We start from the raw sequence: 27,808 nt of genomic DNA, 5'->3' as shown, positions 1-27,808 counted from the left end.
GAACATCCCAATAATTTCAGTTGTGCAACAAAAAATCAAGCACAATATTCAGTATTAGTGATACACACAGATGGATCTGAAGACCCAGGGACTGGAAGAACAGCAGCTGCAATGTATATATACCTAAATTCAATATCAAAATTGAAAGAAGAGTTTCTGATCATGTATCTGTATATACTTCGAAATTATTAGCCATATGTCTCGCACTGCAGTTTGTTGAAGGAGGTTCAATTTAATATTTACAAACCTAATAGTTGAATAAATCATAGGTGAACCGTGTATGTTCCACACTCCAGACGAGTAGGTGGAGGACATGCACCTTTAACGCTGGTTTGCCAATCCGCCAAAAAAACTCAAGAGAAGAAGGTAAAGTGTGTGACGCGACTGCAAGGACATGCACAATGGAATGACCTCCTAAGGGGAGCGTTTTCTGTGAATAAATAACATCGGGTGAAGTCAGCTCAAATGGGCCATGTTTTGGTAAATTACTTTACCTGTGTAAATACCATCAAATAAGCTATGCATGAGATCTAATGATATTTTTTTATAAAGGATACATACCTAGGCCTATAAACATATTTTCACCCGCAATTTCGGTGTAAAAGTGTGTGCGGTCCATTTCAGCTGAAAATTGTGACCCAAGTCAAAACATTGTTCATAAACCTTTGCTTTGTTGGTAAGCTTACTTGATTGCTTTATACCCTTATTAGTGATGAATTAAATGTATTATTATATTTACATTATTAGTAAAAACCTGACAGTATTTTTTTAACGCCAAATGAAAGTTTGTGCTGCTGCAAGCCGATAGAAAATCTGGCCCAGAGAGGTATGAACAATTTCTTTGTAAAAGACAAACAATCACAAGATGCTCCAAAGTCTCCTTTTGATCAACACCAGGAAAATAAATTAACAAGAAAAAATAATAGATCATGAAGGCAAGTAAAGATTTTTTTCCAGAATTTTATTTTTGTAGGTGAACTCTTTTAAACACTGTTTGAAATGACATAAGGGGCTGAATAGCATCAGCTATTTACATTATTCAGTCACTCTGAATATGCCACACTGTTAAGGTGAAGTAATGACAGTAAAAGCAGAAAACCGGTACATGGCATAAGTATTTACAGCCATGCATTTAAAAAGACCCACAGAATGGTTTTAATTTTATATTCAACATTTTTTAGACATGAAAGCAGAGTAAAGCAATTAAAGGGGTATTGGGAATTTTTCTTTAAAAAAAGAAAAGAAATAAATCTCACATTGTTCCACAAAAACATTTCTGACAAATCCAAATGGTACACTGAACACTTTGCATTTACATGTGCATCTGGTTTCAAATACAGTTTTGGACCAGAAAAGCGAACACAAAAAGTTAAAAAAATAAAACATTCACTGAGGACTAACAGCAAAGCAGTAACGAGTTCCATAACCATTTATACATTTGGAATTGCAACTTTAAAATCACGTGAAAAACAAACAGGTCTGGGCAGATGTTGACCAGGAACACATCCCTCAATATGGTCTTTCTCTCCGTTCCTGACGATGGTCTCCCCTGCAAAAAAGATAATTAATTATTGTTCCTTTTTGTGGCTACAATACACCTTTACAGAGAAACACTCACTTCATATCCATTTTACCAGGCGGTCCCATTCCTCGCCCCCTTCTTCCCATGTCATCCATAGGAGGACCGCCTCGACCCCTTCCTCCAAAACCACCTCTGTCCATGCCACGTCCTCCTCTGAAACCTCCACGATCCATACCTCTACCTCCACGGAAGCCACCAGGTCCCCCTGGGCCTCCACGGTCCATCCCACGGCCGCCACGCATCCCACCAGGTCCACCACGACCACGGTCACCACCTGAACCCCAAAGGACAGTTAGTGAATATGAATCTGAAGCACTGCTGTTTGCAGCTCTGAAAGCTATGCGTGATGTGAACACAAAAGACCGTAACCTGGAGGAGGGAAGGGAGGAGGTCCAAAGCCTTCAGGTTTGGGTGCCTTACACTGGTTACACTCCATTCTCCAGGCAAAATTTTGGTTTCCACATCCACTAGAAAAACAAAGACTCAAAACTGAGTTTGAATTCAATACATGGATCATTGAGTAACACTGCGCTATTACTGAAATACATACGCATTTGGACACTGCCAGTCTCCTGCCCTCTGTTGCATGTTTCCTCCTGTAGGTCCTCCACGGCCCATTCCCCTGGGACCCCCACGTGGCATGAATCCTCCGCGATCCCCACCTCTGCCCATCCCACCACGACCCATCATTCCTGCAGGAACGGAGCCAAACAAACTCAAAAGGTTAGAAATGTTTAGTACAGAAAAACAGAAATGTAGGTTTTCTGGTGCTTCTAAATCAGCGTACCTCCTCGTCCCATCATGCCACCTCGGTCTCCCCTCATTGGCATGCCTCCACGCATCATTCCCATCATAGGCTTGCGACGGGCCATGGATACCTTCAGCTTCTTGCCCTGGAAATCTTTTCCTAATGGGAAAACATTATTTGAATCTTGAAGACTGGCAATGAAAGGAAAGGCATTCTAGAAAGATTTCAGTTGAGTTCAGCGCACCATCAAACCACTCGACTGCTGCCTTTGCAGATGGAGGCTCTTCGTAGGATAAGGTGGCATCACCTTTAGGTTTCCCAGTATCTTTATCTGTATAGATGTTGACAGCAGGCAGGCCTGTGCGTTTGTTTATCTTAGAAAGCAAGATGACACCATATTAAATTCAGGGACCATCTGATGCATGATGCAACCCAACCCTTTAAATATTTCAGTATTATTAGATGCTGCCATGTATTAGTAACAAGGAAAAGGAACAAGCAATCCATCTTCCCAAAGTCACTTCATCTTAATGAAAAAGACCATCAAGTACCCTGACGATTCCACTGTGCTTGAAAAATTCAGCAACTTCTTCCAATGTAGCGTTCTCAGTGAGCCCAGTGATATAGATAGTGCTGTTTTCAGAGTCATCCTGCTCCTCTGGGCGTCCTGCAGAGAACAGACAGTGTTAAAAGCAGAAGAAATTTATCAAATAAAAGGACAAGAGAGACATCATTTGAAGATCCAAACTTACCCATGTCACCATCTGTTTCAGGTTATCATCAAGCAGGACACATGGAGAAAGAGAAAGTGAGAAACAAATTAGTTTACAAGCTGAGCTCCTCAAGCACCTAATATTAAGCTACCATTTCCTGGTCAAGACTGCCCCGGCACACTCTTTCTGACCACTCTAAATATGACAAAAATGACCATAAAATGACAAAATACCATGACGTTGTTGACCCAAGATTGGATTGATTGTGAAAAAGTATTGAAATGAAACTATTCAAAAGCTATTAAGTTTTTATTCCAGTGTGCCTTAAATATAAAAATATATTTGCAAAACCCTTGAAAAACCAAGGACCCAAATTGGACTCCATACCTGATATCATATAAAATGTAATAAAATGGTAAACAATGAAATGGTGATACTCTACGTGGTTGGGTAGGCCAGTTACCATTAACTGATTATAAGTGCAAAAGTAACCTTTCACTGGAGTCCACACTCAGGATTTTTAACCAATAAAAATAGATCTGAACCATTCCTATACAACCAATGGAAAAACTCTTAATTCTAGCCAGCAGTGTAGTTTTGCAAGGTATCAATTATTTCCCTTCTGAAAAACACCCATAAAAGTTAGAGGATTCTAGTGTATGGTCTTGTGATTCTCATTAAACTTACCACCAGGCTTAATGAAGCCACCTCTGTCTCCAGTGATGCTGGGGGGAATAAGCGAAGATATGAAGGCGATATCCCTTAAAACAGCCACTTTGGTACCACAAAAAGGGGGATGGGGGCATATGCACAGTTCTAATTCACTCTTAACAAGACCCCCTTATAAAAACACAATACTGCTTAGAGTAACACAATGGGGTGCTGTAGCATTACAATGTTAACACTGGGCCTGACTTGCTCAACTTACAATTTTATGACATTAGTGGCTGAACAGTATTGGGGTTATATAGAGCATAAGTGAGGATCGATCTTTATTGTTATAGGTGCAAAACTCTGTACACTGTAATTAGGGGTGGGTGATGGGACCAAAATCTTGTATCACGATATGAGTAGACTAATTATTTCATGGTAACAATGTATATCACAATGTTATTTTTGTCATAAGGTCTTTATGATATCAAAATCTTTGATGCCATAGAAATTTCAAGTGTAATATTTTCAAGTGTAAATATAACAAAAAAACTAATACTAGCCTTAAGCAAACAAACATCAAGCTCACTGAAAAGTAAACAGTCAAGTGATTAAAAAAAATTTAAACTAATTTCAAGCAATAGGATAACTACAGCACAACAAATAAATAAGAAATGCTATATTGTACAAAGCAATTCAATTTATAAAAAACTGCATATTCTCACTGCATAAATTAAATGTGACCCAGGAGCACAAAACCAGTCTTAAGTCACAAAAAACACTTGTATGGGTCAAAATTATAGATTTTTCCTTTCATGACAAAAATCATTAGGATATTAAGTAAAGATCATGTTCTATTAAGATATTTAGTAAATTTCCTACCATATATGTATCAAAACCATTTTTTATTAGTAATATGTTTTGCTAAGAACTTCATTTGGACAACTTATAACAATAAAAGGTTATTTTCTCAATATTTAGATTTTTATTTGCACTGTCAGATTCTAGATATTTAAATAGTTGTGTCTCGCCAAATTTTGTTCTATCCTAACAAACCAGACATCAATGGAAAGCTTATTCATTCAGCTTCAGATGATGTATAAATCTCAATTTAAAAAAATTGACACTTAGGACTAAACAGTGATTTAGTCAAGAGCAGCGAGAGATTTTCTCTTTTGTTGTTGAAATGAAAGACAGGAATTTGTGGACTGCTGTCAGTTTAAGATCTACACGGATCCAATATACTGTTACACGCTTGCTTTCTCAGCAGTTCACTTTCACTTAAGACCTAAATTGATGGCCATTTTAACACAAAAGTGTGTTCAGTACATGCCCGCTTTATGAGCAATGTCTTCATGCGCACATCACAAAATTAGTTCTCTTTCAGAGCTGACTGCATTTCAATGGCTTAAAATCACTTGTTTTTAAATAGAAATGCTAACGATAATGATAAATTTTCGTGATCATGTAGCACAGCAATGTCACGTGAGCATGTAACCAAAATCTACCGGTTGACAAATTTCTAACTGGTTAATCGCCCACCCCTAACTATAACTGAGATGTAATTGTTTCAGACACAGCCTTGCTACCAACTCTGAATGAAAATGAGACTACGCTAAATTTAAAACTACACCCAAATGTTGAAACTCTTAGTCTTTACTAAGAATATAATTGCATATTGGTGGCAGCAGCACCAAAACGCAGGAGTAGCCTGTTTGTGGCTGCATCTGAAACAATCTGCTTACATAAAGCTGGTACATGCATTTTGGTCAAAGAAAAGATAAAAAGCAGGTAAACCATAACACCACTACAGAAATGTTTCTGATATAATTACACAAAACAAAACAAAAAAAAGCTATCAAAACACTTTTATAAAAAGAGTAAACTTATGTTTAGATTATTATTACACATTTCTTTGGCTGCAAAACTAAATTCCCATTCTTGTAGGAAAAACCCATTTGGAACATCTCGACACCACCAACTTTAAGTCCCCATTTCAAAAGGCTTCCGGCCCAGACTCAGAACTGAGTAGTGGTACTGTAAAAGTATTGATGTGTTTACATGGCTCTCACTTTGTTACCTGTAGCGTATAAATGCGACAAAGCATGTTAAAGAAAAGGTTTCAGAATGCACAAGACAATTGCAATCCAAATGTGTAACAGATAAAGAAAACAGACCCTTTTTTAAAAGGGAAAATGAATGCAGTGCATTTTCACCATTTAGAGAATACCTTTATAACCAAAACGGTTAACTTTAAAAGTCCAAGCTCAGTTAAATAAGTGTAAGAACACAACACAGATTTGAATATGCAGAGCAGAGGACATGTTCAAGATAATAATAAAGGGACAAGCAGCTCTATAGTAACAGTTTTGTGACAAGCATCACTGCATTCACTTTCATATTTAATTTGTGTTAGCTTCCTGCTTTTGGCAACATAATTAATCTTTGGTAACCAATATGGTTAATTATAAAACAATGTTAATTGTAATCACACTACACCTATTCAAAACATTTTCATAACCTGCACTGATATTTTATGCTCAATTCTAGTAAATATTACCCATTTTAACACCTTAATCTCTTTCTAAAATAGCCCTTGATTTCACATGTTTACAATTTACAGTACAAGGAAATAACTAAATGAGACTAAATGAAACATTCTGTACCTGTAAACCTGTGATTTGAAGGAAGATATAGATATATAGATTATATATATATATATATATAAAATCCTATTTGGAGTGATTAACAAACCTTTTGGAAATCACATGCATTGGCAATTTTATTACAACCATTTGGAGCACAGATCTTATGAACTGTGCCTCAGCAATGTTTCATTATTTTGCTTCTTACTCTAACACCTTAATAAATCCTTCTTCTGAATAATTAAGATCCCTCAAACATATTTAATGATAACGACAATGTGAGATTAAAATGATTATATTCTTTCTCAAAGCACAACCATCTTACCGTAGGCCATAATGAGGCAGAGCTGAGAGCAGCAGACCTTCAGAATATTAAAACAGTTTGGCATCTTGTCAAAACAACTGCATGGACTTGCTATCAAGCTTATAATTTAAAAATAACAAAAACTTTAACACTTAATATTGCGATAAACAATTGTTGAATTGGTTTAACCAAAAAAAAAACAAAAAAAAAAAAGTCAAATTGCAGTTTATGATTTAAGCTTTGGCTCCAAATAATGAGGTTAATTTCTGCCAATTTAAGTACATAGCGTGGCTCTCAGCCCTGTATGGCCTCTTTCAGCTCCTGTCTGATGGGAAAAAGAGGTGGTGAAGTGAAACTGCACAAACGCACACCTACCCCATGCCTCCACGGCTCATGCCCCCTCGCATGCCACCACCTCCTCGCATCATCCCCCGGTCAAACCCACCCCGGCCACGCCCGCGGTTCTCCCCCCCTCGGCCCTCTCCAGGGCCCCCATATCCTCCAGATTCAGGACCCGAGTAGCCACTTCCACCCATGCCATTCTGATGGTCCTGTCTGTAATTACCTGTGAAAGAAAACGGTGTCACTAAAGTCTTCATATCGGTACATGACAGTCTTTGCCAATCTATTACCAGCAGACTTACCATACTGACTGGGTGGTTTATAGTCTGCCTGGCCATAGCCTCCTCCAGAACTGGCCTGCTGTCCGTATTGGCTAGCAGGGGGCTGTCCGTAGGACCCAGAAGGTGGGGGGTAGCTGGAAGGCGGAGCCTGTTGCTGTTGGGTTGAAGTTTGTTGATATCCTCCCTGTTGGCTGTAGGAGCTCTGCTGTCCGTAGCTTCCTTGCTGGCCCTGGTACCCTCCCTGCTGCGGCTGGGAATAGGAGTTCTGCTGAGGCTGCTGGGAATATGAGCTCTGCTCATATCCAGAGGGCTGCTGGCTGCCAGAACTGTAGCTGCTGAAGGACACAAAATACAATCAGGGACCCACAAATACACTGCAAAACTTTGGGGGACTATGAAGAACAGAGTAAGCAAAAAACCTGGGGGGTGCAGCAGAAGCAGCAGGCTGTTGTCCATATGCAGGGTATGCAGACTGGGCACTGTAGCCGGCCTGCCCACTATAAGAGGTCTGGTTACTGCTGGTCGATGAAGCCGCAGTCGTGGAGGAATCATAGCTGCTGCCTCCATATCCCTGCACAGGCTGAGTGTAGCCCTGCGGTGTGGCCGGGGTGGCAGTATAACCACCTACAGAGGGTAAAAATAAAGCCAATGAATAAATACACCCCTTGGAGATATAGACTGGGTGAAAAATTAAAATAACACACCGCTGGCTGGTGGTTGCTGTCCGTAGGATGATCCATATGGCTGCTGGCTATAAGTGCTAGATGAGGAGCTGCCGGTCTGGGAGTAGGTTGAGTCAGTCGGTTGGCTGTATGAACCGTAGCTTTGCTGTTGACCATACGACTGCTACAGAAAGCAAACCGCAAGTCACTCACACCAGGCCACTTTAACAGCAGCATTTATGACAAAAAGCATCGCAAAAATAAGATCATTTAAGGTGACAGTTTACCTGAGTGCCCTGTCCATAACCCGGTTGAGAGGGCTGGGCCGCATAGGAGCTGTACCTGATAATAAAAGATGATTTTCTCATTTTATTAAAGATGAACAACTGTTATATACAAGACTGCCACATCTTTTGACCAGAACATTTCCACAACTATACGTGAATGTTCTAGCTTTCCATTATTAGTGAATAAGGATAAACATCTCTATAAAGAATTGCAATTTAAAAAAAAAATCATATACAAATAGAACACAGTTTTACCATACCCTTGTTGGCTTGCAGCCTGTCCGTAACTGTTGTAATCTGCGAGAAAAACACATTAACATTCATTTAAAATATCAACCTCATTCACAAAAAAATATTCATATAAGTTACATTTAAAACGATTATCTTGTTCATACAAAAAAGAAGTGTACAAAAGTATAAAATGTGTATATATAAAGTGGTGTAAAATAATTGTTTCTCCAAAAGACGACAGAGGGAATGTTTCAATGAGAAAGCGCCACACACAAAGTGACACGAGAAAAGAAAATGAATGTGTGAATATGAACTATTTTGATACTACTTTACTTTACAGGATTATGAATAACACAATGTTATTTTGATCCAACACATCTACAACAGACTTAGGAGCTGAGCTCGAGCGCTAATAACAATCAGCCCGCCTCTTAGCCTAAACGTTGCCGAGCAACAGACCGGCGCGTGTAACGTAAATTTGCTCAAAATGAAATTAGCTGGGTATAAAATAATTAAGGTAAATTTGTGTTGTCAGCTAAAGAAATTACTTTTGATGTGGGTGAAGCCAAAATGTACAATATCACATTTATCGACCCATCCCCCATTTTCAGACGCAGACAAACGGAACCGGTTCGAACCACACCGGCAAACAAGAAAAAATGAATATTTAATAGATTCATCGCGTTTTATGGAGTACATTGCATTACCATAACTATAACTGGCAACAGAATTTATATCGAAATTTATATATATTTTTTTAAAACCTCTAACATGTATGAAATTTAACAAAAGATTTAACGTAGCTCTTACCTGCAGCAGACGCCATTTCGTGTGCCTCTGGTTGCTCAAACTGCGCATGCGCGGATGATACTCTTCAGGCGCTACCATGTAGTCAAGAGGGGGTGGACATTAATTGCAAACGTTATAATTTAATGATTATTTGGTATGAAATACTTACATTTGTCTGAACGTTAATTGTTGAGGCACTTTGCTTGGTAAAACATACCATACGGTGAAGAATATTAATATAGCGAAATTAAATACTTCTGTTAATGGATTCGTCTTGAGGATCTACAGAATGACCTACTTAATCGATGACATATATTTAAATCCTTCCTAAGAGGAGTGATGTATGAAAGAAATGCATCACTGTAAGCACCACTCTGCACAATTTATGAAATAATAGCTTGTTTATGAGTATCTGAAAGGCAAATGTAAATTTACAGGAGTGTTGATGAAAAACATAATACAAACAAAATTGTAATCCAATGTAGGCCTACATCTGTAGGATTGACACTTCTTAAACCATAAACACGTATTAAAACCGAAGTGTTTAATCTTAAATATGGATTAATCAGTCAAAGAATTCATTTTGAATGAACAAACAAAAAAATTATAGCCTGGAAAACTGCTTTGCATGCTAAATGCTGTAAATTATTCTTAATATCACATTGGAAATTATATTTTTATTTGGCATTGTTCATTGCACAGTGTAGCATTACCCACACCATGGTTTATCTGCAAAGATTTTACCACCCTAAGACCTAGCTAAAGCGAGCAAAGTACATTTCAGTGTAGCATACAAAACTGTACATTGAAAAATATTTATGGCACTTTGAAAAGATATGACAGTAAATGCTTATGGAGGTGCAGTGCCAAATACAAGTCATATCTCTGAAGATAAATATAATAACAGGACAATCTTCAAATGACTGCACATGATGTAACCACAGCTGATGTCCCACCATGACCATGTTTTGCAGTGCAGTGCAAGAATGCAAGTTTTTTCTTCTACAACTGTTGGGTCATTGTCCAGTGCCCAAAGGTCAGCAGGTCACGATAAGCTACGGTGTCTTGTTCAAAGTGTTGTAGGTTACAATCAGAGTAACCCTTCTTGCTCAAAGACAGAGGGCAACAGGGAGAAGTCAAAGGGGGCAAATTTTACTCCTGTTCCACTGTAGAATTTGTTCTGAAATTCCACCCTGCAAAAAGTAAACAAGAATCTATAAATAAAAAGGTAGAGAAATACTGATTTTTTTTTATATATAATATAATGTTTTGAAATATTTATTTGAATTTTAGGTGTAACTGAAAATATTAATTAGCTTAAAATAAGGGATTCACAATAAAGATTAAACAGTTAAATCATGAATGTTTTGCACTATATTTTCACATGGTTGCCAGGTTGGGAAGATTATTCAACCACTGGGCAGAAATGTAACGATTTAGCCCCCTTTTCCACAGAGATTCCAGCAAATACACTGATAATGTGTCCCTTGATTTGTCCCGGGATGGTTTGATTTTGGTAGAGTCACACTGCTAGTGATTTTCCGGATTGATTCTGTGTGTGTGTTAAAACACATCTCATAAAAAGATCTCATAAAGACGTGTGATATTAGGATGTGACAGGCAACGTGACATGTACCGTTTTACTAAGCCGGTGAACGATCTCAGCATCAGCGCTGATAGCGAGGAGCACGCTGATCTCCGCTTCATTCTAGTTTACAACATAGACTGTATAAAAACATGGACGTAGTGTCCATGACGTCACCCGTAGATTTCTGAAGAGCTTTTTTGAAGCTCAAAGTGGGTGGAGTGGGTCGTCACCATCTTGGCAGCGCATCACTCCCGGATCATCGAAAATGGGCAGAAAGGCGGGAGCCCGGTTTCTGAAGCCATGCCCACCTAGTTTGATGGTGGCAACACCAGCGGCAATCCACCTGTCACTCAAGTGGCCACGCCCTCAATTATGCAGAACTTTAATGCTTAATATAAATTAAACGGATAAGTTATAAAAAATGTCACCCCCTCACAGTTGTCACAAAGGGCAAATTAGCTAAATAGACCAAAATAATTTTTTGAACCAGGCAAAACGTGACGTGTAAACTCTGCTGATCACGGATTGGCCAAAGAGTATCTTCACTACCTGCGTCACTGAACTTGTGAAGATTGAAGAATTGCTAGATTCAAACCAGCACAGCCAGTGAAGGATAGAACGCAAAAAAAATTAACAACACAAAAATGGCCGTTTCGTTGTCTGTTGAGAAAGTACAGACGCTACCCTCATTTATAGCAGAGGAGCAGTTCCAGCAAGAACTTGAAAGGGTGACTCTGAATGAGTAACAATAACGATATGTGAATAAAGCGGTACTGAATTGAAGTAGAAACGCAAACTGAGCCAAGTCGAGCCATGCCGTCAGTGTGGTCTGAGCCGAGTTATACCACGCAGTGGAAAAGCACCATGTGGGACTGACTCCCTTTTGGAGCCAGCCTCTAGCAGCCAGTCATTGAAAACAGTTTCAGTCTCTTCAATGTAAGCTTCACGAGAGAGAGCGGGAGGTTGCTGCTTGGTTTACACACATCATTTTTTATCTGTGCAATGTCACTAAGTCCTTATCTTGGGATCGTCTCCTTGATCAATCTCAGGACATGTTTGCAGTCACACAGAAGGCACTCTTTTTGGGATCAGTGCGCTGTGTGAAAGGGGCTTTTACGAGAAAAATCTATCATTGAGATTAAAGCTCTTGACATCTGGCAACCGCAACCATAAGTGCTTGTGGAGGCTTCTTACCAATGCAAGATAACGCAAATGCCAAATTAAAAGAAAATGTTTCGGGATAAATATATAGTGGATATCGCAGATGTATCGCAAAATATCGCAGGGGATTATGCTTCATAAATCGAAAGAAGCAGGGATCATGACCATGAATAAAATACGATTCATTGTGCAGACCTACTTCCAATTTAATGTAAAAATATTAAAAAGTGTCCTGAGAACAAAAAAAATAAGATAAAGTCTCTTCTAGAAGAACCATTTCTTTAATTCTCATTTCTGATAATCAAACCTGGCTGTATCTGAGCAGTGTGTGCTCACCAGTGAAGACGCAGTGCATGGAGGAAAGCGGACAGACCCTCCATGACCAGGAGAATGGAGATAGTGAGCAGAGCAAAGACACTGAACACAGGCACGAGGAAAAGCACACCCAGTCTGGAGCTCAGCCTCAGACCCAGACGCATCACCATGGCCCACAGCACCTCTGACAGCTCTGAGATGCACACACACAACATATGCATAAACAGTCTAGAAAACAGATTCATATGCCCATGATGTAATGAAACGTGTCGTAATTCTGATGTGTTTCTGTCTGTATAATCAGACACTCACGGGCGTGAGCGAGACTCAGGGCCCAGAGACGCAAGTAGGAGGCGGTGTTGGAAATGCAGCCCAAACAGTACTCTATGGTGTGAATCGCTTGATGCAGGAAGATGTCTCCGAAATCAAACTGCCATTGAACATACATGTGTTAGTGACATTCACACAGGATAAATCTTTGTGTTTTAATGATGACTGAATGTGAGACAGGTCAACTTTCACCTCCCGAGGCCCTCCTGAGTCACTCTGTCCCTCCTCTTCATCATGGACTACAGACAGGTCTTCTTCACTCACACGCCGAACTCTCTCATAGCCCTGCACACAAAGTAATATGATGTAGCATCTTCGCCCTTTTTAACCAGTCCATCAAACATCAATGTATCTTTATATACATTTTGTTAAACACACATGCACATCCATCTGAAGACTATAGTTGTCATTTGGGTCAATCTCGCTAAAGCATATCTGTCACATTTCATAATCGGTCTCTGTTAATAGTGTTTAAAGGATCCAAGCTTATTATAACATGTTAGCATTTTAAAAGTGATCAACAGCCATTTTTCTTTTTCTTTAGTTATTTAGTATGAACCAGTAGGACCAAACAGATACCATTAATGTATCATAACAGATACGAACACATACATACACAAGAACACAGACACACCCTGTGGACCCCCAGACTCTTCCCGCCATGATGCAGCCAGTGGAGGTACAGAGGTTTCCCGAATAACAGCACTGGCACCGACAGCAGAGCCACCACCACGAGAAATACCTGCAGACCCATCTGTTACAAGAGGATAAACACAAATACAGACATCAGGCAGACTGAAGGAAGAGCTCACACGCACGCACACACTCACACACACACACACACACACACACACTCACACACACACACACACGCACACACACCTGGCCAGGGTAAAGTGGTGCAGTGGCGCTCTCCTGCATTAGGAACATGTTGATGAAGTGAATGAGAATGCTTGGAGCCATCTGTGAGTCTCGCGCTGAGAACGCCAGCCATTTGTAAAAGATCATGAAGACCAAGTAACCAAAGAGACAAAGTAGAAAGAGCAGCTCAGGAAGAAAGAGAAGATAGATCTTAAACTTCTGTCGGAAGTGCCTGTAAACACACAGAGAGGAGAAAAGAGCAGAATTTAGACTGAATGTATAGAGTTTACAAGCAAATAGAGCTTAAAAGGGGTGGTTTTCCTTTTTTAGTGTGTAATGTTATTGTTTGAGCATAAACAATATCAGCAAAGTTATGGCGCTAAAAGTTCAGGGCAAAACGTAGATATCGTTTTTTAAAATTATGGCAGTTTAATGCCTACAAAAATGGCTGGTAGGGACTACAACAAGTTACTTTCTGGGTTGGTGACATCACATTTACGCCCCTGGGAGCATGCATCAAAGGGGGCGGGGCCACAGACAAATTAATATGTGAATCACGATTTTTCCTTCTAACGACTCACAAGTTTGGATTCACAAGTTTTTAAACCAGTGTTCTAAAGCAGCGGTTCTTGATCCTGTTCCTCGGATCCCCTGCTCTGCACACACTCTGCATCTCTCTCTCTCTCTCTCTCTCTCTCTCTCTCTCTCTCTCACTTCTTAGGGCGTGTTCACACTTGGCATCTTTTTTGACTAGAAAAAGTTGATAAGTTGACGAGGATGTTTTTTGTTGCTATAAGAACAGCTGCAATGGTAGCCTAGCGCTGTGTGCTGCAGAAGTGTCTGCTTTTGAAGTTAACGGGGAGGGTAATGTCAGTTCATAACAACGTTTGTGGGAGCGCAATATTATACGGTGAAGGAAACTGTATAGTGCTTCTAACAATTTAGTCCAGGGGCTCTGGTTGGATGATGCACAGTTTGCGGCATATTTTTCTAGACTAGATAGAGTTTGTACTCATATCATACAACTCCATGTGCTCTGAAACTAGTACGATCTGTCTACCATCTATCTTCTCCTTTTTGTCTCGTTGTTTCTGCTTGTTATTGGTCAGCTGTCAAAAAGGCGTTTGACGTAGGGGATTTTTTCCAGAAAAGTTGAACTTTTTTAAACTTGAAAAGTCGCCCTAAGATGCAGAAAAAAACACCAGTGGTGGCATTTTAAAAAGCGCTCAGGACTTTTTTGAAAACACGATTAACTCTGTATGATTATAATGTAAAACAGACACTGGCAGCTGTGAACATAGCCTTACTGTTACAAAAATGTTACACGCTATCATGTATTCTGCTGTATTAAAACTTTAATCAGGATAAAACCATATAGTAGAAGCTAACATAAGCAGAAGAATTCACAAATAACAGCCTACCTAAAAGTATGAGACAATAACAAACAGAAAACATACTATTAAGAGCCGTGCTTGCTCAGGTTCTGCGCAATCTTCTTCAATAATATTCTGTGGGTTTCATTCAGGCTCATATTGATAAGCAATATTGACGACACCATTGTTTACAATACAACTGGAGGAAAGGCATTTTGAGGTGAGGGCTTTGATGCGCACTTGAGGCGGTTTAGTGAATCAAAATACACTGAGCCAGCTGACCAATCAGAGCCCAATGTGTATTTCTGAGCGAGGGGCTTCATAAAACCAGGAAATCAGCGCGTTCATCAGAGAAGGTGAACATAAATATATATTTAAAAAACACAAAACTGTACTCAAAATTAAATTGCATTTTAAAACATGAATCCAAAAGCATATGATTTAAAGATTATATGAAAAAATAAAACAACAGGACATGAGAGATGAGCACTAAGACTTTCCTGTAACACTATATGCACTCTGGGTATTTATTTCTTACTGTTATTCACAATTGAACTCATGAATTCTGACCAGATTTTTTAAAGCAAAAAGAAACATTAATAATATGTAAATGCAGTTAATGTTAAAAATGATTACATTAAACATTTAATTTAAAAACAAGTATAATGTAATATAACTATAAATAATTTTATTTACAAATAAACTGTAATTACATACAGTATATAAATTAATATGTCTGTAAATTATCTTTAAACAAATGTATAAATATACATAAATCAATATTGAATCAATATTTTTATTGTTATTATTGTGGGTTATTATAGTTGACTGGAACTAAAATGATAAAAAAATTGCTATTTGAAATAAAATAAATGTTTACAGAAATAAAGAACCTATTTGGTTTTAGCTACATTCAACATTTCTCATTTTAATTTAGTTTAATGTGATGTACTAAAATAACAAATATTATAATTTTTTTAATAAAAACTATATAGACATTAAAAAAAATTTTTTTACAAAAAGTACCAAAATTCACAACAAATTCACTAAAATCAAACATTTAAAATCCAAATGATTGGAAAATATTAAAATAAAACTATTCCGACATATCAATTAACAGATATTTAGAAACACTAAACTTTAAAATAAAATGAAAATATAAAAACTAATTAAAAAATTTCAACAATACATCAATAGAAACTATACTATAAAAAAACTATAGCAGCATCCCAATGATACTAAAAGAAAACACTGCCCTGTGTGCTCGGACCCCAGTTTAAAAACCCCTGTGGAAAGTCACTTCTTTGTGTAATAATTCACCATTACACATAAACCAAGACCTAAAGAAACTGATGCTCACTCACAAGTGGTTGAAGACACTGAGCACCACTCCAAAGCTCATGTGGATGACTCCGATGATCACAGACATCTTCATCTTGTAGGAGTTGAGGAAGGTCAGGCGATTCACGGCCATGTTCCAAATCTACAGCTCAATCGAACACCACAAATTAGAGCTATATCAGTGAATTAGTCTGAGCAGTAATCTATCATTTCAGGATATGGCTTCCACCCACAGAAATGTGCTTCATAATTCTTCAGAGATTGTGCACTCACTGGATCAATGCCCAATGGATAAGGTCCAGAGAAAACACCGGAAACGTTGGGATCCAAGGTGAGTAAAGCATTTGTCTGTAGAGTTTCATTTCTGTGCCAGAGTTAAAGGAGAACAACAATAGCGCACAATCATTATTGTGGATCTTGAAATGACGGGCCCAAGCCCTATATATGGCGGGAAAGCAATGTGATTTAAGCAGGCAAATAGAAAATGATTTTTCTCAAGGTGTTTTAGTAACACCTGCTGCCAGCTGGTGGCGCTATAACTATCAGTGCTTGGAACCTAAAAGTGTGTTTTGTATCTTACGTCCACTCCTGTTGTGCGAACATGGCCTTGACGCTCCAAGCTGAGCCAAAGATGTTGAGGGATTTGGAGAAACAGTCATTATAAATGAGTCCAGTGTATATGGAGAATAATCCCATCATCAGTATGATGTACCGCCCATCAAAAAAGGTCGTCCAGATCTGAACAGAGACAATCATTTAATCAGAAACAAAAAATGACATATATGGATCAGCATTATCACAATAGCTCGATGCTAAACCATGGCTAAATGCAATCAGCTTCATTCAATTAGTTTCAACTTTGACCTCATTTCCTGGTTGTCTTCGCTTGTGGTCCTTCTCAGTCAACACCATCCACAAAGCAAAGAGCGTCAAGACTGAACCATGACCAAGATCTCCAAACATCACCGCGAACAGGAAGGGAAAGGTGATAATGGTATAAGGAGCTGTGAGGGAAGAAAAAAAAAAATAAAAAAAACTAAATTCATTAACAATCTGAAAATCATGAAGCAGCACAACAATTTTGAACATTGATAATAATGACAAATGTTTCTTGAGCAGCAAAGAAGCATATTAGAGTGATTTCTGAAGGATCATGTGACACTGACGACTGGAGAGCAGCATTGCACTGAAAATAGCAGCAGGAACATTCTTCAAAATATCTTGTTTTGTGCTCAACAAATGGAAGTCTTATAGTTTTGGAACAACATACGCGTGAGTAAATAAAGACAGAATTGTAATTTTTGGGTAAACCATTGCTTTAATTTCCAGTGTAAGCCTTGTATTTTCTCATCAAGGTTGTGAATAATGGTTGGTGTCGTGCACTCACCCGGGCTGGCCTCCCGGTAGTCGCCCACTCCATACGCTTCCACTATACTCTGGAAGCCTGAGGTAAACTTGTTGCTCCTCAAAAGTGTCGGCGGAGTGTCACTGCTTGGGATCCGGTTCACGAAGGAAGGGACGGTGGCGTCACCTTTTCTCTGTTAAGAAAATTAAAGGAATACATCTCCCAAAAATGTAAATTTGCTTAAAAATTCACCCGCCCTCAAACCATTTTTTAATCGGATTAGATTTGGAGAAATGTAGCATTACATCACTTTCTCACCAGTGGATCCTCTGCAGTGAATGGGTGCCGTCAGAATGAGAGTCCAAACAGCTGATTAAAAAAACATCAGAAATCCACACCACTCCAGTCCATCAGTTAATGTTTTATGAAGTCAAAATATCAAAATATAGTCCATAATCCATGTATTAACGCTTCCTCCAGTGGAAAAGTATATCCCCCATTGTCCTCTCACATCAAAATCAACACACATATTAGTTTAGAACAGCTTGAAGTGTTTTCACATGCAAAATGTGCTTGATCTGTGTATATATTTCTCTCCTGATTCAGACAAGACAACTTTTTCAACTAAGAAAGCAAAATTATATATGCTGGAAGCTATGGTTTGAAGTTAATAGACATTAACTGATGGACTGGAATGGTGTGGATTACTGTGATGTTTTTATCAGCTGTTTGGACTCTCAATCTGACGGCACCCATTCACTGCAGAGCATCCACTGATGAACACATTATGTAATGCTACATTTCTCCAAATCTGTTCTGATGAAGACACAAACTCATCTACATCTTGAATGGACTGAGAATGAGTAAACTGTCAGCAAAAAATGTAATTTTTGGGTGAGCTATTCTTTTTAAAGATGCTACTGTTACAGCAGTTATCTCAGATTGTGTAATTGTCTCAAAGGCACATTAAAACTTCTTACTTGCTTCTCATCCGTCAGTAGGTTGGATCAAATCAGTATAGAGTATAATGAGAAGGATTTTACTCACTGAGCCCTCCTCCAACGCCCGCCTCAGGTTCGCCAGGTCGCTGACCGGACACCACACTTCAGCGATGAGACACTTGTTGGTGACGTCGAAGCTGCAGAGGTTAAGGATGTGATAGATGGCTTTCATCTTCTTCACTTGCATCACCCACGAGTGCGCCGACTCAGACGCCTTCTGCAAGACCTGCTTCAAGTAATCCTCAGTGCGGTGCAAAACCTAATGCGCAAACATCACGCCATTAACGTTTTAATTATGACAGCAGGATCAAATAATTATGGCAATTCTCCAGTGAATGGGGTAACGTCAGCATGATTTTACACAGGACAAACTAATAATCAAACCCATAAGGAGACTCGGAGAAGCAGAAGACATACGTTTTGTAAATCTTGGATGCGTGTCCTCAAGCTGTCCATCACATCTGCCCTTTCCTCATCTGTTTCAGGGTGGGGGTAGAGATGACAGTGGTAACTGTGAAACCATATAACAAAATTCAATATGACAGACAGACTTAGGGACAGAACATGTTCACATATACCATCTGCAAAATACTTTCATTTTGTTTTCGATAATGGTCAGTGGAGATGGAGAGTCAGTGTTCATAATGCAGATGATATATTGGACATATATATATATATATATATATATATATATATATATATTTTTTTTTTTTTAATCTAAAAACAAACACATGCGCCAAGTTCTTAAAACCTGGTTTGATATGGACTTGAAAAAGTTATTTTAGTTAAATTAATTTAAATGTAAATGAAAAATACAATAAATCTAAAAATGTCAAAACGAAAAGTAGATATTTTATTTTTCTTTTATTTTAATTTTTTTATTTTTTTTTACACAAATATTTACATATTTATTGAAAAATAATTACAATTTCAATTCTGGGGAACTGATATGATATTTTACAACCTGTATTAACCTTGCCTTGTAAAAAATAAAAAATATAATCACTCTATGTATGAGTTTGAATTTAATATAACTAATAAAAAAATAATTTCAGGAGGCATTTTTTTAATGGCATTATTTTTTTTTATAATTACTTGAATATAATTACTAATTTAATTTAAATTCTTTAGTTGACAGATTTACCATGTTAAGAATTATGTTAAATCCTGTATTAATGTCAAGCTAAACATATAAAGCACCTAACAAATATTTCAGAAAATATGCACAAATGTGAATGTGTGTGAAAAGCCCCTAAAAATGTCAAATAAAAAGTATCAACATCAAGGCATTTACTCACCAGTCGCAAATTTTTTGAACCTTCTGCCCAATTTGATCGCCCCAAAATGAGATGAGGAACACTACGCTCTTACTGATCTCCCCCTGTAGCACATAAACACCAGACAAGCTCTGAATACATTAACACGCTCTATCAGCAGCAGACGGGTATGATCTAAAACTGTGAAACAAACACAGAGGCATCTTCACATGCAGCATATTCTGTTAAACCAAACCATTTGAATATAACTACAGCCATTAAAAAGCACTCTGCTGGTGGATCTCAGCATCCTCATTTACACACAAGGTTTGCATACCGTGTCCAGATCGGCCAGGCTCTCGTCCACTTCTGCGTAGCTGAGGATGGTGTAACCTTTACAGACGCGCCAGAGCATGCGCTCAAACGCCTCCACCTTCACCCGCTGAATCAACCCCGAGATAAACCTGAAACACAAACATCACACACAGGGAAGGTCACAGCGGTGTGGATGTAGGCTGAGACACACTGATCTGTCTGACTCACCCGAGTTTGGCTCCCAGTCTCTGCATGCTGGTGCAGCCTGACACTGCTTCAGTCTCCAGAGACGGGAACTCCTCATACTGAGGGCCCAGGGCTTCATGCTGAACAAAGACACATCCACACTCACAAATATCAATATTAACAAATATCTAAGAGCTACAGATTGCAATCATCAAACAGAAGGTTTATTTTAAACAGTACTTAATAACATGCGATTGACGAATATAAAAGCTAAATCTAATAATCAGCCCAAATTTGGCCATTTTAAATGATTAGCATTGGCTGATAAATGTGTCCTTTTGACTGATTAAAATAATACATGATTGTGTTCATTCCAAAATATAACAAGTTATGTCAACAGATAGTACAGTACAGACCAAAAGTTTGGACACACCTTCTCATTCAAAGAGTTTTCTTTATTTTCATGACTATGAAAATTGTAGAGTCACACTGAAGGCATCAAGGGCTATTTGAGCAAGAAGGAGAGTGATGGGGTGCTGCGCCAGATGACCTGGCCTCCACAGTCACCGGACCTAAATCCCAATCCAGATGGTTTAGGGGTGAGCTGGACCGCACACAGAAGGCAAAAGGGCCAACAAGTGCTAAGCATCTCTCGGGGAACTCCTTCAAGACTGTTGAAAGACCATTTCAGGTGACTACCTCTTGAAGCTCATCAAGAGAATGCCAAGAGTGTGCAAAGCAGTAATCAAAGCAAAAGGTGGCTACTTTGAAGAACCTACAATATGACAGATTTCCAGTTGTTTCACACTTTTTTGTTATCTATATAATTCCACATGTGTTAATTCACAGTTTTGATGCCTTCAGTGTGACTCTACAATTTTCATAGTCATGAAAATAAAGAAAACTCTTTGAATGAGAAGGTGTGTCCAAACTTTTGGTCTGTACTGAACTGTATATATTGTGTTCAAATTGTAATACATCACATTTCTGTAAATTCAAAAATGTACACTTCAGCTTTATTCTTCTATTTGCTTTTAAACTGTATTTTATATATATATATATATACATACACACACACACTTTTTTTAAAGGGGGTGTGAAATGCTATTTCATGCATACTGAGTTTTTTACACTGTTAAAGAGTTGGATTCCCATGCTAAACATGGACAAAGTTTCAGAAATTAAGTTGTACGTTTGAAGGAGTATTTCTGTTCCAAAAATACTCCTTCCGGTTTGTCACAAGTTTCAGAAAGTTTTTTTCGAGTATGGCTCTGTGTGACGTTAGATGGAGCGGAATTTCCTTATATGGGTCTTGAGGGCACGTCTGCCGGAAGAGCGCGCGCTCCCGTATAGCAGAGCACTGAGAGCACAGACATTCATTCACTGATCAGAGAGAGAGCGTCACGAAATGTCACAAAAGGAGTGTGTTTTTGGTTGCCAGGGAAAGACAACCCTGCACAGATTACCAAAGAAAAAACAGCATTAAGGGACCAGTGGATGGAGTTTATTCTTACAGAGCACCAACGGAGTTGTGCAAGTGTTTGTGTTTGTTCCCTGCATTTCTAAAATGCTTGTTTTACAAACAAAGCCCAGTTTGACGACGGATTTGCGTATCGTTTATTTCTTAAGGATGATGCAATCCCAACGAAAAAGGGTCACGATCGTGTGTTGGAACCGCAGGCGGTGAGTAAAACTGCTTAAAATATCTCTGCCTCCTTGTTAGTGCGTCCGCCTCCGATCGGAGACCCGGGTTCGAGCCCCGCTCGGAGCGAGTCGTTGCTGCTGCTGCTCTCGTTCAGTTTCAGCCTCCACAGCTGTCACAGCTTCCAAAAGCTCTCAACGCAAAAGCCTACTCGCGCTCGTGATTCTTTAGCTCCGCCCACACATCACGCCTCCAGGCGCTCGTGTTTTTCCGGGAAAAATCGGTACAGACTATCTTTCTCTTATGAATATAATAAAACTAAATACTTTTTGGAGTTATGAAGGATGCAGTACTACTCTATAGGTACTCAAGATTAACAGGATATTGAGTGAAAACGAGCATTTCACCCCCCCTTTAATGTATATATTTTTGACCATCAATAAAATTTAATGTATGACATATCTGGCATGCAACTTTTAAGATAACAAAACTGATCTTATATATATAAAGAGAAAGTCATCTGTGGTAAATAAGACAAAGATATGATTGGATCCAAGCTGAATATTTGGCTTGTATGTTTCTCCATCATAAGCACCATAAATGTCACGTGACTTCCAGAGTACCAAAAGATTTGGTGCGTCGGCTCACAGTAAACTCACACTTACAGTAGTTTAAGTCATTCTACATCATGTCACACAGGTCACATTAATGCTGGTGAATGGAGACTCACCCTGGAGCGGCTGTGCATGAACGTGTGTGTGATTCTCAGCATGTGTGTGTACTCCATCAGTTCCAGCTGGTTCCTCTGGAGCGTCTCTTTGTTCCTGGCCACCTCGCTGAGCTCCAGCTCCAGCCTCTGCAGCTGCTCCTGACAACAGCCAAGGACAGTGTCAAAACACTTCACATTCAATATTTAGAAATGCCTTCAAAACGGGAAACACAAAACAGCACTTAACGCATTAAAAAGGCCATGAGGCATCATGGGTGTACTACTATAAAGCTAAGCCACACATGATGAATCCACCATGCATAATCAATTCCCCCATTCACAGAAAGCTTTCTCTCTCACATTATACACAATCAATCACTCTAGGCAACTCGACACGGTCAATTACCAGCACTGGGTCTTGACGCTGAGAACTGGAGCTCTCATATACATTCAATTACCACAAACCACCGAGCACATGGCCATTAAGCCAAAAATATACACAAGTAATTGACTAAAACTGCATGGAAGGGGAATTTTCTTCTCATTTAGGGGTCTATAACCTTCGATAACCTTTACACACAAACATCTGTTTAATGATGTAATATTTGCAGGAGCATCACATTAAAGAAACTTACACTCACAATAAAAAGGTCTGAAAAGTGGGTTTAATTTGCACCCTCAATAAAACGTTCATTGTATATTGTCAATAGTGGTAGGGATGTAAGAAACACAACTCACACAGAAGTCAGACACAGAAGGAGTGAAGCACACAGAAGGAGAAAACAGGAAACTGACAACACAAAATATCAAGTTACTTTTGGTATGAAAAAGTCTCAGCTTTCCACTTTTTGCATTTTTATGAAATTCAAACAATAGTTGCCATTTTGTGGCTCTTTAATGTGTGGCAACAGATCGCTGAAGCACTTCAGTTCAAGCAGAATGTGAACCGTTCATCTTTTCTTCTTTACTAGTTATAGCACAAAATAAACATGAATGCACATCAAAAGGTGTCTTGGTTTCAACCAAGATGACTGGTCAGGTCAGCTCTTTGTTGGTTTTGATTGCTTCTATTGTCCTCATGTGTTAAGTTGCGTCTGCTAAATGACTGAATCTAAATGTAAAATGTATGAAATGCAACTCAATCACTTTCAAACCCAGTAGCTTTCTGTTGGTCAATGCAGCACATTTGTGTGAAAAACCTGCGAGGGGAAATCTTTCACTGTACTCTTGTGAGCGTGTGTCAAAGACTGACACGAAAAATAAGAAATGGTTGATTAAAGTCATTATTTTTGTTTTCTTTGCACAAAAAAAAAAATTCTCGTAGCTTCATTAAATTAAAGTTGAGCCACTGATGTCACATGGACTATTTTAATGATGTCCTGACTACCTTTCTGGCCCTTGAACGTGGTAGTTACATTGCTGTCTATGCAGGGTCAGAGAGCTCTTGGATTTCATCAAAAATATCTTAATTTGTGAGAAGATGAACCAAGGTCTCATGGCAGGGGTTTGAAACGACATTAGGGTGAGTAATTAATGACAGTTTTCATTTTTGGGTGAACTCCCTTTAATTGTGCTTAAAGAGAACTCAAGACAGTATTTATGGAAACTAGAAAAAGTCTGTTTGGTACATTTACCTCGCTTGCTAAAGCAGCCAATATCAGTATATTATCTCAGCACCTACCATGATTTCTAAAACATTTTTAGGTGCAGGAGCAACAGGAGGGAGTTCAGCCTCTGGCACTGCAAGATTAGCCTTCCTGATTTCCCTCAGCAGATACCCTACAGGTGATGGAAACAAAGAAATGGTGTTTTAAACCTCAATTCAAGAGCACACAGAAACATAACAGGTAGAGAAGCATAACAATGCAATCACATCAAAAAAAGCTACATTCAGATGTCTAAAGTCTATTCTAATGTACAAAATTAGTCTGTTCTGTGCTTGTTTCTTATGTTACTCCAGCAAAACTGCATTGTTATTATACCATTTTTGATCTTTTGATGCTAACTTTGTCATCTGTGTAACATACCTCTAAAGCTATGCTGGAAACATATTGCAAAATAAAGAAAGGTAATTGTAGCTAATATTTAGCATCAGATTTTGAAATCGAAAGATCCTCAGCAGGAGAGGTTTAGGCTTGACCTAAAATGTACAGAGTGTTCAATAAAGGTCCCTTACCCAGAATCCTCTCCATCTCTTCACATCTCTTGATCTCACTGACGAAGCGGCGCTGGAAGGAGCTGACGCTGGGGTTGAGCTGGAACAGGTCATCAGATTAAGACTTGTATGTTTGACACAACAACAAATTACAATCTAGAGACAACAAGACAAGGCTGTGGGCATTACATTAATTAGATGATATTTGGGCATTGTCCATATTTCAGCATTGCATAATTGGGTCTGCTTGACTGAAAAACGGATGTTAGTCTCTCTGTGTAAAGTCGACTGACAGCTTTGTCATTGCAATAAATGAGAAATAGAGCTTACAGCTTCAAAAATGACAACAACAACTTGAGTTTGGAACAACATGAGAAAACAATAAATTTTTGGTATGAAGAAATACTATCAACATTAAAATTCACACAAATTCACACAAAGGGAAAGTGTTTATCTTAGGACCGGTGTTATTTTAGTATTATTTATATAATATTATTAGCATTTATTCATATTTTATTAGCTTTTAAATTTTTATATTATATGTTCAAATTTTAGTTTAGGTTTTACTCATTTTGCTGTGTGCTTTTTACTTTTTCTTAATATTTCTAAATAATGTTGGTTTATATTCATTTCATTTTTAGTACAGGTCATTATAGTGACTCTTTTTTTATATATATATATTTTAGTGAGCTGCCAATGCATCATTTCTAATTTTAATTTTTTATTTTATATTTATATTTTATTTTATTTTATTCTAGCTTCACTTCAACTGATGATTTTTCATAGTTTAGCTAACAATAACAAAAAGACTTAGGACCTGTAACTGGTTAATATTTTGAATTAACTTTAAATGTAAAAAAAAATATATAAGCTGCATGCATAATAAAAAAAATATTTATAAAAACTGTCAAAAACAAAAACTCAAAATTGTTTTGTCAGCTGCCCTTACCAACGCCAAACTAAACAGTAGGTCACACACATATGTGACCAACAGATACAGCCTAACCAGTTGTTAATGAGTGTCAAACAACCTCAGGGTGAATAGAAAACACAGGCTTTTAAACAGACTTGCTCTATTTTGTAAGCAAGCAATTGATCCAGCTTTAAGCAGGACATTACTGACATACATCAGCCTCTCTTTATGAACAGGCCAAAATGTGCACACAAAACATGAGATTCAACATGCATTTAATTAAATCCGTTTCACACTTATAAGCGACACGCAGCAAACAAACATGGCTTGCCAGGTAATGCCGATCATTTACGATCAATTTACTTCAATCTGTCTGTTCTGAGTATTCAGGCTGTGGCTCAGAATCTTCCCTGACAGCATATTTGGGGCATCAGGTGCACGCAGCATCGCTGATTCGCAACGCGCCTGTGATGATGCCCCAGAAATGCTGTCTAGCTAGGCAGCTCACTAGGATTTGATACACACCCGGCGGGTCCAAACTTACATCTCGAAACTCGACCAGCCCCATTTCTCCGAGTTCGCTGATGCAGTCGTACGCAGAGCCGGACTGCAGGAACAGCTGCGCCAGACACATCTCCTCGCTCCGAAAGCCCGAGCCCATCCTCTCTCTCCTCTCTCGGACACCTTGATCACTCAATCCGCCTCTGGCCTTGCGATTCACTTCGATACAGCACGACCAACCTGCCGCGAGCGTCAAGTGTTCAACACAAACAACTCTATCTCAATACATTTTCATTTGACTATATAAGATGACTTGTTAGCACGCATTTTTAATTATTGAAGATTTTATGTTTGATCGAGTCGGGATGAGATTAAACTACACCGAAAATCATTAACCTTATCATATTTAGCAACCTAGTGAGTATTCTCAGTATTATCAAGCAGATTATGCAGAGACTACGAATTAAGATGCAGAGGTAATATTCAATGTTTTACCTAGCTGGCAGGACTATAATAATCGATAGGCGTCTGTACCTTTAATTGCCGTCTTGCCATTGAAACGACAGAAATAACGACAGAGATTAAAGACTACTGAAGAGATGTTGCCAAACAAATAGCTAAACGCTATGCAGCCTTAAAACGCACCCATACAATGAAGGCTTGGTGTTTAAATAAATCCCATAATAAAAAGATCACTCCTGTAAAGCACAAACCCTGCCGGTGTACAGATTGCGCCCGTGGGTTGCCAGGTACTTTGCTAACAAATCCCCCTTGCTTCTGTTAAGCACGTTTTAAACTTACAAAGACATTTTAGATTTTTTTAAAAAAGAAAATAGAAACATAACATAATATTTAATTTCTATTTGTATTATATATATATATATATATATATATATATATATATATATATGTGTGTGTGTGTGTGTGTGTGTATAATAAAAATAGAAATTAAATAAACACAAAATGTGAACAAAAGATTTTTGTATTTAACTTTATTCGTTATAATTTTATTAATATCATCATTTCATTATGTGTTTAATAATTTCATTGTTTTTATTTAAAGTTTAATTTCATTTTTTAAATAAAATTTAAATAACTCCAACTTCCATTAACTGACACTATATTTAATAAAAAATATAATGACTTTATTTTGAAATAACAAGAACAGCTATTCTACAAATCCATAACTAAAGCTTGCAAATATTTTATCTGCTTAAAGGTTCTCTCAAAAGGTCATTTTTGTATAGTTGACACGTATATTTTAATGTCGTAAAAATCAGTAAATAAATAAACAAATAAAGGTTCATTTAAAATGCTATTAAATTGAGTTGATAAAAAGCATAACAACATGTCCTGAATTCTACATCCTAAATGTCTTTATTGCTTACCGAACAATTTTTTTGGCAAGCTTTTGTTCTGCAATCTGGCAACCACATTATCATTTAATATATTCTGTGCCATATTCTTCTAGACCAGAGGCAGGCCATCTGCCTTTCCTTTGTTTAAATAACTGAAAATTAAAAGATTTACAGAGCAAAACAAAACTTTGTTAACTATTCTTAAATAATAATAACCGACTCA

General features: G+C 38.1%; 2 protein-coding genes across 7 annotated transcripts; both read right to left on the bottom strand.

The window, feature by feature from the left end:
- Positions 1-942: 942 nt before the first annotated feature.
- On the bottom strand, positions 943-9,331 carry ewsr1a (EWS RNA-binding protein 1a). Its single transcript, XM_052567176.1, has 16 exons — positions 9,257-9,331; positions 8,476-8,512; positions 8,216-8,270; positions 7,971-8,112; positions 7,686-7,890; positions 7,288-7,601; positions 7,019-7,208; positions 3,731-3,768; positions 3,083-3,094; positions 2,882-2,997; positions 2,575-2,704; positions 2,370-2,489; positions 2,133-2,274; positions 1,952-2,049; positions 1,619-1,856; positions 943-1,549 (listed from the first exon to the last, which is right to left on the bottom strand). Exons 1-16 carry the CDS (start codon positions 9,270-9,272, stop codon positions 1,510-1,512), a joined length of 1,893 nt encoding a protein of 630 aa, XP_052423136.1. The 5' UTR covers positions 9,273-9,331; the 3' UTR covers positions 943-1,509.
- Positions 9,332-9,617: 286 nt separating this feature from the next.
- On the bottom strand, positions 9,618-26,968 carry atp6v0a2a (ATPase H+ transporting V0 subunit a2a). 6 transcript variants are annotated; one of them, XM_052566580.1, is made up of 21 exons: positions 26,723-26,968; positions 26,271-26,467; positions 24,835-24,913; positions 24,340-24,437; positions 22,680-22,817; positions 20,350-20,447; positions 20,144-20,270; positions 19,849-19,931; positions 18,968-19,061; positions 18,597-18,809; positions 17,592-17,742; positions 17,069-17,208; positions 16,785-16,942; positions 16,478-16,568; positions 16,228-16,346; positions 13,512-13,722; positions 13,246-13,383; positions 12,816-12,914; positions 12,612-12,729; positions 12,321-12,492; positions 9,618-10,428 (listed from the first exon to the last, which is right to left on the bottom strand). In XM_052566580.1, the coding sequence occupies exons 2-21, from the start codon at positions 26,385-26,387 to the stop codon at positions 10,326-10,328; spliced, it is 2,547 nt and encodes an 848-aa protein (XP_052422540.1). In that variant the 5' UTR covers positions 26,388-26,467; positions 26,723-26,968; the 3' UTR covers positions 9,618-10,325. The 6 variants fall into 6 exon arrangements, with proteins under 6 accessions (XP_052422540.1, XP_052422539.1, XP_052422535.1 ...); XM_052566579.1 differs by having other exon boundaries at positions 26,762-26,968; XM_052566575.1 differs by having other exon boundaries at positions 26,873-26,954.
- Between the last annotated feature and the right edge of the window lie 840 nt (positions 26,969-27,808).

Source organism: Carassius gibelio, chromosome B10 (assembly GCF_023724105.1).
Source record: "Carassius gibelio isolate Cgi1373 ecotype wild population from Czech Republic chromosome B10, carGib1.2-hapl.c, whole genome shotgun sequence".
NCBI classification, from domain to species: domain Eukaryota; kingdom Metazoa; phylum Chordata; class Actinopteri; order Cypriniformes; family Cyprinidae; genus Carassius; species Carassius gibelio.
The sequence above is the reverse complement of the archived record's forward strand: the minus strand, read 5'-3'. Positions and strand labels throughout refer to the sequence as shown.